Source organism: Haemaphysalis longicornis, unplaced genomic scaffold, assembly GCF_048455015.1.
Source record: "Haemaphysalis longicornis isolate Haplotype H1 unplaced genomic scaffold, Haemaphysalis longicornis Haplotype H1 scaffold_9, whole genome shotgun sequence".
Taxonomy (NCBI): domain Eukaryota; kingdom Metazoa; phylum Arthropoda; class Arachnida; order Ixodida; family Ixodidae; genus Haemaphysalis; species Haemaphysalis longicornis.
In genome coordinates, this window is record NW_027526460.1 from 52,399,486 (window position 1) to 52,412,905 (window position 13,420).

General features: G+C 46.7%; 1 protein-coding gene across 1 annotated transcript; it reads left to right on the forward strand.

Moving 5' to 3' along the window:
* The first annotated feature begins 131 nt into the window (after positions 1-131).
* On the forward strand, positions 132-13,199 carry Sec61alpha (SEC61 translocon subunit alpha). The gene is made up of 11 exons (XM_077685649.1): positions 132-302; positions 1,183-1,250; positions 1,375-1,440; positions 1,867-2,077; positions 3,529-3,792; positions 4,318-4,478; positions 5,700-5,840; positions 5,972-6,028; positions 6,208-6,399; positions 6,797-6,944; positions 12,321-13,199. Exons 1-11 carry the CDS (start codon positions 296-298, stop codon positions 12,434-12,436), a joined length of 1,431 nt encoding a protein of 476 aa, XP_077541775.1. The 5' UTR covers positions 132-295; the 3' UTR covers positions 12,437-13,199.
* The last annotated feature ends 221 nt before the right edge of the window (positions 13,200-13,420 follow it).

A 13,420-nucleotide genomic window follows, 5' to 3' on the forward strand; every position in this document is an offset into this window, starting at 1 on the left:
TGTATAATACAAGGTAAAATTTTTACGAAAAATTGCTTTGAAACTAATAATTTTTCTTGTTGTGACCAAATGCAGCCACGGACAAAAAGTATGTCGTTAACAATGGGCGGCTGCAACGTCATGCGCAACGCTTGCGACGTGGTCGGTTCTTTTGCTCCGGTGTAAGCTACGCTATCCGGTTGTTAGCTGCCGCTGGCGGCCGTGTGAGAGTGCGGCGTTGCAAGGTGGTGGGGTATTCAGTCCTCGGTCGTCGTAGTCGCTCTTCACACGAGCTGCGGCCCCGCTATTGAACAACATGGGAAGTAAGTAGACCAATTTCCTTCGCGATTTTCGTGACGATTCCACGCCAACGGTTAGCGAGAGCTATCAAACGTCTTGTGTGGGGATATCGCTTTTCGGCGAAACGACTTTCAAGAGCATTTCGCCGGCTTTTGGTGTTTACATACCGGAACGCTGTAGCGCAATATTTTAACATCGTCTCGCGACCTTATCGTGCTAGTAAGTACTTCTTTCTTTTATCCTACTGTGACCGCTCCGTTGACGCGATGACTCAAGAATTTTGAAACGGGGCACTTTGTGCGGAGTTGATTTTTGGGGTCATCCTGGTCGCGACTTGCTGGCCAGCGGCCTGGTGACGTTGACATGTTGCTACCGTCCTGCTACGTGCGCACCGCAAGAGGAACTTATTTGCGGCACTATTCGGCAGTTCGGTAAAGTATTGCTCGCCGATGCTGTCATTGGGACGCGATGTGACAACGCAATGTGCACAGTGCGTGACGCTTAGTGTCTCCGGAGTTATTTGCCCGTGTCCGTGACCGTGAAAATATTGGAGCAAGTAGACCGACGCAGGAGACCACCAGTCTTTCCGCCGGGTTGAAATTGCGTGCATAGCTTAGCGTGCCTGAGATTCATGAGAGATTGTTGCAGTGACTCCCCGTGGCCACGTTTTGTGATAACGGTTAGGAGACCGTGTCGGTTCGTCCGCATTTGTTAAGAAAAGGAGCATGTATGGACTGTTATATGCTTACGGGATGCTACTTGTTACGGTATGCCTTGAAACTAGGATGCAAATTCGCTCTTCGTGTTCATTAACTGTGCGCTGTTTCATGTTGCAGTGAGGCAGATGTTAAGTGACAGGCCTTGTAAAAGTCGCTCTCTGACTTGTCAATTCGTTTGTTCCAGTAAAATTTTTGGAAGTCATAAAGCCCTTCTGCGGGATCCTGCCCGAAGTTGCAAAGCCTGAACGTAAGGTAAGAGTGTGGACACTTTTTTTCCCACCCCCTTAATCTTTCCCCTCGCACACTTGTGATCTCTTATTCTTGTACGTTGCTAGCAGACTTGTAAAAAAAAGTGCCCTCTCTCCCATCATTCCAGATCCAGTTTCGTGAAAAGGTGCTATGGACAGCCATAACTCTTTTCATCTTCCTCGTTTGCTGCCAGGTAAGCCCAAGTCCACTCGTTGAAAACACCATGACGAATGCACCGCTGATGATTTTTGCCACCGATACAACCTATGCAGCCTTTTTGAGAACGCCCGTAGCATATGGCACTTGTTACCACAGTCTTGGTTAGAGCGGTAAAAATTTTGGCATATGTGCATGAGCAGTTCCGTGTAGTTGCCTCCATAACTTCTAATTGAAAGAAAAGGGTTATTCATCTGCATCTAGAGTTCACACATTGTTTCATCTTAACTGTCTTACCACTGCTCACGTTAGTTTGGTTCACTCAATTGGATATAGCAGTTGTGTGCAACTTAGATGACTGAGATTCACACTGCGATTCACACAGAACTACCTCCGAGTGTAGGCCTTGCTGAAGCTTTTCTTGCCAGACTGCTAACTCTCTGCTTCCAACTCTTTGTTCCAGATCCCGCTCTTCGGGATCATGTCCTCAGACTCTGCAGACCCGTTCTACTGGATGAGGGTCATCCTTGCGTCGAACAGAGGCACCCTCATGGAGCTCGGCATCTCTCCCATCGTCACATCCGGGCTCATCATGCAACTGTTGGCCGGAGCAAAGATCATTGAGGTTGGCGACACGCCAAAGGACCGGGCACTGTTCAACGGTGCACAGAAACGTGAGTGTTCACCGCTGCAACATCACCTCTGAAAAAGAAAAAAAAGCTGAAGTTTAAGAAACAGAGCTGGCAGCAGTGGTGGGGACGTCAGCCATAAAAACAGGGTGCGTGCTCACTTGGGTGTTTTTGGTTCAGACTTGGTACTCTGTGTAACAGTCAAGGTAGGAGGGACAACATTGAAGACTCTAGAGCTGGAGGTCTTTGTCGCATTTTTACCCAAGCCTATTTGCATCCTCAAATGTGCTTATTTTGCTTTCAACATATCTCCAAGATAACCTCATTGGTTTGAGTGCATACTTCGTGTACGGAAATACTGTTCTCAGAGGTGAAGTATGACGGGAGTGTGAAATTTTGAGTAGCATGCACAGTTCTGCCTAGGCTAGCCATGGTGAGGGCAAGAAGTGATCGGGTGAAAAGTGTGGGGTGAAGACTGGTGACTGTATCAGGCTGGTACATAGACTTCCTACTGAGGTTCCTACACAAAATTTGCCCTTACAGAAGATGAAAAAATGCATGCGACACACAAAAAAAGACGGGCAATTGGCAAGCAGTTTAGTAGTTTTACAGGGTAGCTATTGAAGTTATTGCGTAGCGGCTACAGCTAATGTGGAAAGACAATACTGGCTGTGCAAATTAGGAATGGGCCAAGCAGCTACTTTGTCTGAAGGTTCAAAAGATGTTCTTGGGTTGTAAAAAGGGTAACTACCTGGGTAACTTGGGTAACTACCTGTACTATGTATGTTAAAATATGTTGGAGAGCCAACGAGCACACACAAAAAACTTTTCTTTTTTATTATTATTCTAAGGTGCAGTCACATTTCTGTGGGCTTTCTTATTTCTTTTTCCTTCTTCCTGGAAGTGGTAAACTATTTGACTGCAAAGGAAGTCCCTTACAAATTTCAGAACCTCTGCTAATTCATGGACAACAGTGGGGTTGTCGCAAGATTGTAATAATTACACAAATCACACAAAATATATAAGGAGGCTGTTTGATCTTTCTTTCATTGTGCTTAGTCCCCCACACACTTTGCCAATTTCGTACTTGTGTCTAAGTTAGTTTTTTTTGTTCCCAACCCCTTTAATTACATATAATTGCAATCAGAAAAGCCAGTTCATTTGACCATTTGTGTGTTCGTGAAAGACTTCAAATGTTCTGGACCTTTGATGTAATGAAATGCACACCAGCTGCTATGTGTTAAGGTGAAAAGCATAAACGCCCGTATGTGAAGATTTCGCCACACATTAAAGATCTTCAGGTGGTCAAGGTTAATCCGGAGCCTTCCAATATGGCACGCCTCATAGTCCAGGTGTAGCACTTATTTTTAACTCTGTGTTAGTAGGCATGATTATTGCAGGCACTGAATCTGTCGGAGGTGATTGACCCCAGTATGCCCCAAACTGTGAAAGCCTTCAGCGTCTTACTCTTGCGTCTTGCACGTTTTCTCCTCCAGTGTTCGGTATGGTGATCACGATTGGCCAAGCCATTGTGTACGTCATGACCGGGATGTACGGAGACCCAGCAGACATCGGTGCGGGTGTCTGCTTCCTCATCATCATCCAGCTCTTTGTGGCTGGCCTCATCGTGCTTCTGCTGGACGAGCTGTTGCAGAAGGGCTATGGCCTGGGCTCTGGCATCTCCCTCTTCATCGCGACCAACATCTGTGAGACCATCGTCTGGAAGGCGTTCTCTCCTGCCACAGTCAACACGGGCCGAGGTGGGTAACGCCAAGAACATTTCAAGTGCATGATCTACTCAGTGGGCAAAAAAGACCAGTGGTGGTGAGAAAGAAACTAGGAACACTTCAGACCAGAACGGAGCTATTTCAAAAGCCGCAAACAGTGGGGTTGCGTCTATCTTTTGCACGTTTTCTCGGTTATCTTGTTCAGTTCATGTGCAGTAGCCTGGCCAAAGTTATCGCTCCTGCTAAAATATTGCCGATGCTTTTGTTTACTGGTTTACGAGGTTGTAAACACCACAAGTGCAACTCTCACTAAGCCTTTTAAGTAGTGGTAAAAATGAGGAAATTTTGTGCTGCTAAAGCACCGGGAATGTATGAAATAAAATGTTCAACTTCTTCCCTTTCCCCTCTTGTCAGTTGACCTTTTTCTTTGATACTCGAATATGCATGTTAAGGGGCAAGGGGGGGGGGGGGGGGGATGAGAGGTTAAACATTGAGCTGTTGGAGTGCGGGATGGGGTCTACTTGGAGATTGAGTCCGTGTTCCCTGTGTGGTGTGCAGGCACGGAGTTTGAGGGTGCCATCATTGCCCTGTTCCACCTTCTGGCCACCCGGTCCGACAAGGTCCGTGCCCTGCGGGAGGCCTTCTACCGAGCCAACCTGCCCAACCTCATGAACCTGCTGGCCACTGTCCTCGTCTTTGCCATCGTCATATACTTCCAGGTGCGTTCCCTACTGCAGCACTGTGCGCTGTAACTGGTGACAGCTGGCAAAAGTGGCGGTTAAAGCTCGAGTGCACCACTTGAGAAGGAAAAACCTGCTCTCTTCCATTGAGGCATGCTGGGTTGAGTAAAACGTCACTTCATGTACGCCCTACAGGATCATATTTGACTCTGTTTGACAGGATAATACTTGACATCACTTGAATGAATTTTATGCAACGCAAAGCCCGGGTTCTGCAAACATTGTTGCTGGTTGACTACGCGTGTCAGTCATTGCCGGCTTCAATCCTGAATACTATTTACTAATTCTGGTATGTGCAAGCTGTCTAATAAGTGGCAGGGCCCAGTAAAGCAGTTTTGTTTGCCTTTAGCCATGCCAACCAAGACAGTTTGCATTGAATTGTTAAAATAAATTGATCCAACTATGCAGTTCATTCTGGCTGATGTGTTGGGTGTAAGCTGCCGTTATTGGACCTAGAGTGAGAACGTTTCCGAATACAAGCTTTATGTATGGCCACTGTTGTACGAAACATACTTGTAAAGCTTTGATTATAATATTTTCCCAGAGGTTAGAACATCTGTGAAATTTTGAATATAAATGACATCTTTCTCGTTCTGCTCAAGGGCGGCTACAATCCATTTCGTTTCCATTAGTCATTTGACTGGTCATTGTTTCGTTACTACCTAGCATTTGTGGCAACGTGTCGCAATTTCATGGTTTGTATATCAGTGTGTGCGGATACAAAAGGGCTGGAGTCACAAGCTCCGCTGTGCGAATGTGACGCAACAGTCAAGGGGAAGTTTTCTCATTGGATAAAAAGAGAAAGCAATGTTGCAGTAGAATTGAAATTAGAGAAAAGGTGCACGAAGAAGAGGTGGCAATGAAAAGAGGGCTGACTTCACCGGTCTAAATAAGAATATTTTGCCGTGAAAAAAAAAAATGGTTTGGCCAACTTCAATGTCGCTGGCAGTGACTGAGCAAAGGAGAGGATTGTAACTTTCTTAGTGCATGCAGATCTCAGTTCCAGCTGTTTTTTTTTAAGCATTGTGTTCTGGGTGTTAGGTTACATTTAGCCAGGACTAGCATAATTTTACTGTAGACATTCTTCTTCCCTTTTCTTTTTTATCATCTGAGTGTAATTGTGTGTACCTGTGAGAACACACTGTTACTGTTTTCGGTTAAGTGCGATGACATGTTTTTCTGTTGTCCTCTCTTCTCCAGGGCTTCCGTGTGGATCTTCCCATCAAGTCTGCCCGCTACCGTGGGCAGTACAGCTCCTACCCTATCAAGCTTTTCTACACATCCAACATTCCCATCATCCTGCAGTCCGCACTCGTCTCCAACCTCTACGTCATCTCCCAGGTGAGTTCCACTTCTGCGTCTCGCTCGTAGGCACACTGCTGCGCACGCAACGTGAACTGACCTTTCGACAGTGCTTCAAGATGTACCTTGCTGAGACTAAATGTTTACCCCATTTTCTTTTCACTGTTTAGATGCTTGCCGTCAAGTTCAGTGGAAACGTCTTTGTCAACCTCTTGGGAGTCTGGGCGGTAAGTGTCCTGGCTTTTTTTATTTTGAGTTCTATAACTATTGTGAGTCATCCCTAAGCACTGATTTTAGCAGGATAAGTTGCTGCAATATTCTCAGAGCCACTGCAACTGTCTGTGATGTTGCTGGCTGTGTTTTAGATTTCAGCCCGCTCATTCTTTTCCTCTTCCTCCTCCTGTAGGATGTCGGTGGAGCGGGCCCGGCCCGCGCGTACCCCATCGGGGGCTTGTGTTACTACCTGTCTCCACCGGAGAACTTAGCCCACATCTTGGAAGACCCCGTCCACGCAGTGCTCTACATTGTCTTCATGCTGGGCTCCTGTGCCTTCTTCTCCAAGACGTGGATCGAGGTGTCCGGCTCCAGTGCCAAGGATGTGAGTAGTGGGAGCTTTGGTCTCTCCCCTTCCCCCCCACCTTCATGCAATTCTGCATTCTTCTTCGGTTAGTTTATGTGGGCTGTCTATCTTGCACCTGCTTTTTGACCAAGCATTGTGCCAGGCAGCAAATTTTAAATGGGCAAGCTTGGTTTAATTCTTTTAGTATACCTGGAAGTGCTGGCATGCCGCAGATTAACAATGCTGCAAAGAATGAATAGGGGATGAACCATTCAGGGGCAGTGCACAGCAAATTTAATTTCAATGTTCTAGCCCTCAACAACAGTGTAGGCCTGCCGGTTCGCTGTGCAAGTGAAAATCTCGAGCAGTGTGGAAGGTGCACGAGTGGGAGGAGCGTGCGGTGCTGGTTGGTGACTTGTCCCCGTTGGCGTTGCAGGTTGCCAAGCAGCTGAAGGAGCAGCAGATGGTGATGCGTGGTCACAGAGAGAAGTCCATGATCCACGAGCTGAACAGGTACATCCCCACAGCGGCTGCCTTCGGTGGCCTCTGCATCGGAGCACTGTCCGTGCTGGCCGACTTCCTCGGTAAGTTGCACAGCTTCTGAAAGGGACTTGTTTAATTCCTCTTTTGTTTTTATGGGTGTGTGGCTTGATTGTGGAAACCGTGTAACTAATCTATGATCTGACTATTTAGCAATGGTTAACTTGTAGTAGGCTGTTTGAAGCCACCGTGCCATCTGCCGTAATGATTGTCATGCCATTTTGCAACAAGTTCCTAGTAGCTTAGTTACACGGGCACACTTGAACATGGTTAAGCAAACCGCAATTAGACAAAACCGCAGTTTGCTGTGCCTTGTGACAGACAGAATTGCGGTTATCCTGGTAACCATGGTTAACGCAAACCGAGCTAGGCATACTCAGTTTGGTCACGCTAACCGCAGTCAGTTCGCTAGTGGCGGCGCATCAGCAGAGGCAGAAAAAAAAAATTGCAGGCACTTTGACTCAAAGCTGGTCCCAAGAGGAGTTTGTGTTCCTCACGTCGGCTCTCGCAGGCAGCGCGATTGCGCTTGACCACAACTGAAGCGAAAGCTGCGGCTCGTTTCTCGATCCACCCAATCAACTACGACAATAGCTGTGCTAAATCTGCAAATTCCGTGCGTCATTCGCAAGAAATGGATAAAGCAGGAAATCATGCAGCATTTTCAGCACTCTGAAACGATCTGTGCGCACGCTGGCCATGCCTGCAAACACGCGTGCAGGCGGCCCACAAACCGGCTCGAACCGGCTCGGACCACGGCAGCAACAGGTTGTCGCCACTCTTTGAAGTTAATCTGATCGTGGAAAAAAAGTTCCGCATCTGAGAAAGTGGATTTTAGTGTGGTGAAAAATTGTGATATGGATTATATTTCACAGTTGTACAGATAGCGGCAATTAAATAGCCACATCAATGCCAAGCCTAAAGTTCCCAGCACCAAGCCGACCTGAGAAACGCAAGCCAGCGAGCTGTTGGGGGAAGCCCCTTTCCTAAAACTCGCCGCATGCAAGCACGTTGCGTGCGGTTTTGAAGCTACCGTTTTACCAATATTTCGTTTCGTCTACACTGCTTTTTTTTTTTTTTTTTTCCTTTTTTTTTATCGTGAGGTTAGAAATTTTATAATTTAATTAATTTTGTTGCACTCATGACCATGTGACTGCTGTCGCCACACTTGGAATTTCGTGTGTCACAGCCGAAACCGCAGTTTGCGACTACGGCGGTTAAAGTTTAGTAACCATGGTTAAATGTAACTGGTTACTTCTGCCGTGTAACTAGGGTATGCGTCATCTCAGTTTTTTAAAATCCGAGTTATAACTCATTTTTATAACTTAAATGTACCTTGTGTGCAGATGGTTGAGCTTAAACATGCTAGTAGTAGTAAATTTAGCGCTGAGAACTCACCAGTGTAATGTCATAGCCAATGTCAGCGAATCGGCGCAGAGAAATAGCACTTTTGAATGCATGTTCTCACTTTGAAAGTTGCGTGTAATTCAGCTGGAAAAACTCTGGACATCGCCTGAGCATTCTGTACTTAAGGTATCCAGTTAGACAATTTGTGCAATTTGCTTTATCATCCCTCTTAAAGGGACACTGAAGTGATATGTAAACATTGCGGGATTACTAGCGCAAATTGTAGTCCGGAGTCCCCAGGCCATGTTTCGACCACCCTAGGCGCGTTTACGCGATTTTATTTAGTAGAAAAACTAATTCGAAAATGCTGTCCTCCTCTCTTTACGCTCGCCCATTTTCTGTGGCGTTTTCGTGTGACGTCAGGAGGGGATGAGCTGGCAATTGGCTGCGCCACGGCTGCGCTACTGCACGGCTCCCCGGCCAACAGAGTCAGTCGGCCCAGCGTTTCGTCCGCCGGCCGCCGGCAGGTCGTCGCAATCAAGGAGGTTAAAAAAAAATTGCTTGGTCGCAATTCGTTCGCTTAGTTGAAATGAAGCCAGGACACGTTTGTGAATGGAAGAATGTGCCTTTCTTTACTTGGTTTGTTTGTACACTGTATCTAGCTCCAAGTCAAGTTCGCTTCACACAAGTGCTGCACAAGCGCACATGCGACGCTTCGCTGACTGGTACGCCAGTAGGAAAATATAAGGCCTCTTCAGGGCGGGAGAAGAGTCAGCGAAGTCAATATAGGTACTAAGGAAATAAAATCAACTGATATTTTTACCGTACAGCGTAAAACTAGGGCGCGGGAAGCACTTTTTTGCGCTGGGCGAACAAGCACAGCGGTCAGCAGCACGACTACGCATCTGCGAACGCTTTTCCGTCTACGAAATGCAATTGCTAGAGGTGAGCTACTGTGGAAACTCGGGCGACGCTTACTGCACGATCGCAGTACAACAAATAGTCACCTAAGCTGCTTGAAATGCCAAAACTAAATAAAAGTGTAAACCGGTTGTACAATATATACCCTATATTAGCAAGGCCTTCGCGTCCCGCTCCGTGGTTCAGTAGTCTGGGGCGCTGGGTATGTCACCGCAAATGTTTTGCAAGTCACGAGTTCGAATCCCCGCGGGTACGTGCTTTTTGTTTTTTTTTGTAAGTTAACTTTTTTGTTTTCCGCCGATGTTTTCTATATTGAGTTCACCTTTTTTTGGGCCGCAACGTTCATGGCTACACGAACTAGTTCACAAAACGCGCGCAGGCTGGCACTGGCGCGCTAGCGAGTTCTCGTTGGCGTGCTGTTGCCATAAGCACCGACTGCTTGCAGGCAGTGGGCACAGGCCAGAATGAACAGACCCTTGGCCTGGTGCGAACACGCTTTTTACGATACAGGCATGAGGGAGGCAAGCTCCAATTATGGGGGAAAAGCGCATGACATTTGGGCGTCTACGGGTACGCGGAGGGCGTTCATGCACTGCGTAGGTTTCGGCTAGTGAATGCTACGATTCCAAGCCGTCCTAGGAGGCTTATCTTTATGCATTTTTACAGCTGACAACATGGCAGAAGCGCGGTACGATGATTACTGAGTCATTGAGAATGCCCATCCAACAACGCCACCGGTTGTGTTTTACAGAACCGAAACCGAAACCAAAACTTGTTTGGTTGCTCACCTTGGGCATCGTCCAATCACGGTGCCCACTCCTCCTAACGTCACAGCTTTAGTTGGTGCGGCCGCCGCAAATCGCGCATGGTAGTTTTTCTTCTTTCGCGCTTTGTAAAATAATTACCGATTTGTCAATCGTAAAAACGATGAAAAGTGTGCTAATTTGAGCCAGTCTACACAGTGCAAGCAAAAACGGGAGCTTGACAAATTCACTTCAGTGTCCCTTTAATATTAATTATTAAAGGGACACTGAAGTGATTTGTAAACATTGCGGGATTACTAGCGCAAATTGTAGTTCGGAGTCCGTAGGCATTGTTTCGACCACTCTGGCCGCGTTTACGCGAATTTATTTAGTAGAAAAATCAATTCGAAAATGCTGTCCTCTCTTTACGCTCGCCCATTTTCTGTGGCGTTTTCGTGTGACGTCAGCAGGAGATGAGCTGGAAAATGGCTGCGCTACTGCACGGTTCGCCGACCAGCCGACCTACCGATCGAGTCAGTCGGCCCAGCGTTTCGTCCGCCGGCCGCTGACGGGTCGTCGCTATTCGCTCGCTCAATTGAAACTAAGCCACAACACCTTTGTGAATGAAAGAATGTGCCTTTCCTTACGTTGTTAGTTTGTACACTGTGTCAAACTCAGAGTCCGGGTCGCTCCACACAAGCGCTGCACAAGTGCACATGCGACGCTTCGCTGACTTTACGCTAGTAGGAAAATCTAAGGCCAATTGAAGGCGGGAGAAGAGTCAGCGAAGTCAATATAGGTACTAAGAAAATAAAATCACCTGAAACTTTTACCGTACAGCGCAAAACTAGGGAGCAGGAAGCACTTTTTGCGCTGGGTAAACAAGCACAGTGGTCAGCAGCACGACCGCACATCTGCGAACGCTTTTCCGTCAAAGAAATGCAATTGCTAGACGTGAGATATTGTGGAAGTTTGGGGGACACTTACTGCAGGAGTGATATACAACAAATAGTCACATAAAGTACTTAAAATGCTTAAAATAAATAAAAGTGTAAACTGGTCATACATTATAAACCTTATATATCCAAGCCGGCCGGCGCCGGTTCGTGCCCTAGCGGTCTGAGGCGCTGGAATTTGTTTACAACGTCGCAAGTTCGAATCCCCGAGGGTACATGTATTTTCTTTTTTGTAAATTGATTTTTTCGTATGCGGCCGATGTTTTCTAAACTGAGTTCACCATTTTTGGGCCGTAACGTTCACTGCTGCACGAGCGAGATCGCAGAACGCGCGCATACTGACAATGACGCGCTAGCGAGTGTTCGTTGGCCTGCTGTTGCCACAAGCACCGACTGCTTGCGGGCAGTGGGCCCAGGCCTGAATCAGCACACCCTTGGCCTGGTGCGAACTAGCTTTTTACGAACAGACATGAGTGAGGCAAGCTCCGAATATGCGGGAAAAGCGCATGGCATTTGAGAGTCTGCGGTGACGCGGAGGGCGTTCATCCACTGCGTAGGCCTCGTCTAGTGATTTCTACGATTCCAAGCCGCCCTGGGAGGTTTATCTTAGACATTTGACAGCCGACAACATGGCAGAAGCGCGGTACGGCGATAATTGAGAAATCGAGAATGCCCATCCAACAACGCCAGAGATGTCAAGCATGTTGTTTTACAGAACCGAAACGGAAACCGAAACTTTTGATTGCTAACCTTGGGCATCGTCCAATCACGGTGCCCCCCCCTCCTGACGTCACAGCCTTTAGTTGGTGCGGCCGCCGCAAACCGCGCATAGTAGTTTTTCTTCTTTCGCGCTTTGTAAAATAATTACCGATTTGTCAACCGGATAAACGATGAATAGTGTGTTAATTTGAGCCAGTCTACACAGTGCAAGCAAAAACGGGAGCTTGACAAATTCACTTCAGTGTCCCTTTAAGGTTACATCCTGAGGATTATACGTTGCAACGGAGGCTTGTTCACTAAGCTATAAACGAGTTTGAAAGTAAGGCTAACAACAGCAGTAGTGCCCTGGTCATCGAAAATAAACACTTGACCAGCCATTTTTGGGCATTCTGTCATTAGAATAGCTTGCATCTTGACTGACCACAGTACACATTTTGGTATGTTATTGCTTCTAGCGTTTAAAAATTAGGCACTAGCTGCAGACCAATTAAAACAGGGGCTTTTGGTGAGCCTTGAACGTAGACTTTGGGCATCTGAATGATTTGCAAGCTTAAATTGGAACAAAGGTTTAAGTTTTTCCAGTATTTCTTCTTGTTTCCCAGAAGTGTGTGTGTTCATGTTATCTGAGTTCCAAGTAAGCAACGTGTATGCTGATCTAAGGCCATAAAGCTCTTGCAGGTAACAAAGTGTTTCTACAGGAGGAAGGGCTCAAACAAAATCTTCCTCTTGTTCACAGGGGCCATTGGAAGTGGTACTGGTATCCTCCTTGCCGTCACAATCATCTACCAGTACTTCGAGATCTTCATCAAGGAGCAGGGAGACATGGGTGGCATGAGCACGCTCCTCTTCTAGGCAACCAACCCTTCACCGCGTTTTCCTTTTTTTTTATCAGTGTACATGTATTTAAAGACATTAAAAAAGAGCGAGGGAGCGACCACCTTTTTAAGATGGCTCCGTGACAAGTCTTCGTGTGGGGACGTCAACAACATCGAGAAACATGACGGCTGCCAGGAAAGAAGACCCTGCCTGTGTGTGAAAAAGCTTGTGTTCCTTTTGAGAAGAACCTCCCCTTGCTGCGAGAGTAAATGTCCTTTCTCTCGAGTTTGCTGCAACCGCCCGCTTGCTGTCGCGGCTGCCGCATGAGGGGCCGGTTGCAGCACGTTTTTTTTTTTTTAAACTGTACTTACTGTCTTTCATGTGTTTGAGTGCATGTGGGGGGGGCAGGAGAAAGTTTTTATTGTACATACCTACAAGCCTAGACCGTGCTGTTTAAGAAAGGACTTTCTGGAAGGATGTCACACTTGCATACGACTCTGTCTGTGCCGCTTTTCCTGCTTTTTCTTTTCCCGAGCAATGTTTATTGCTGCTGTATAGTTGCTGCTACTGCTTAGTAGAGCTGTTTTGGTTGCGCCGAAGAAAGCCCGCTTTTACCGAACACTTGGGATGTGCGCACATGTGAAGTTGTTTCTCTTTCTCTCTTTTTTTTTTTTTTTTTTTTTCTCGCATGAACAATTCCCAAGCAGAACTTCCTTGTGATTGGTGCATTCTGACTTCTTGTGTACTATATAAGACAAGTGCAAGTGAAAGAGAAAAAGAATAAAAGGACTCTTTGGCAGCAAGAGTGTGCTCAGCTTAATATAATAGTGTCATTAGGTGTTCTGCTCTGCCTGAGAAAGAACTACGCAGTACTGGAAGCCTTACAGAGGGGTTGGCTAGGAAATTTCATTTATTGACCCTTAAAGTCCCGAGGGCATTACATAAGTGGGGCCTTAGCCAAGGTGCAATAACACATTGATCAAGAAAATATGCAAGAATCCGCCATTGAAAATTAAAACC

Bases quoted from the DNA above. Each gene is read 5' to 3' on its own strand.
- Sec61alpha (XM_077685649.1), top strand. The intron at 5,841-5,971 runs GTGAGTTCCACT...TTCACTGTTTAG, and splicing joins ACCTCTACGTCATCTCCCAG to ATGCTTGCCGTCAAGTTCAG. The intron at 6,400-6,796 runs GTGAGTAGTGGG...TTGGCGTTGCAG, and splicing joins CCGGCTCCAGTGCCAAGGAT to GTTGCCAAGCAGCTGAAGGA.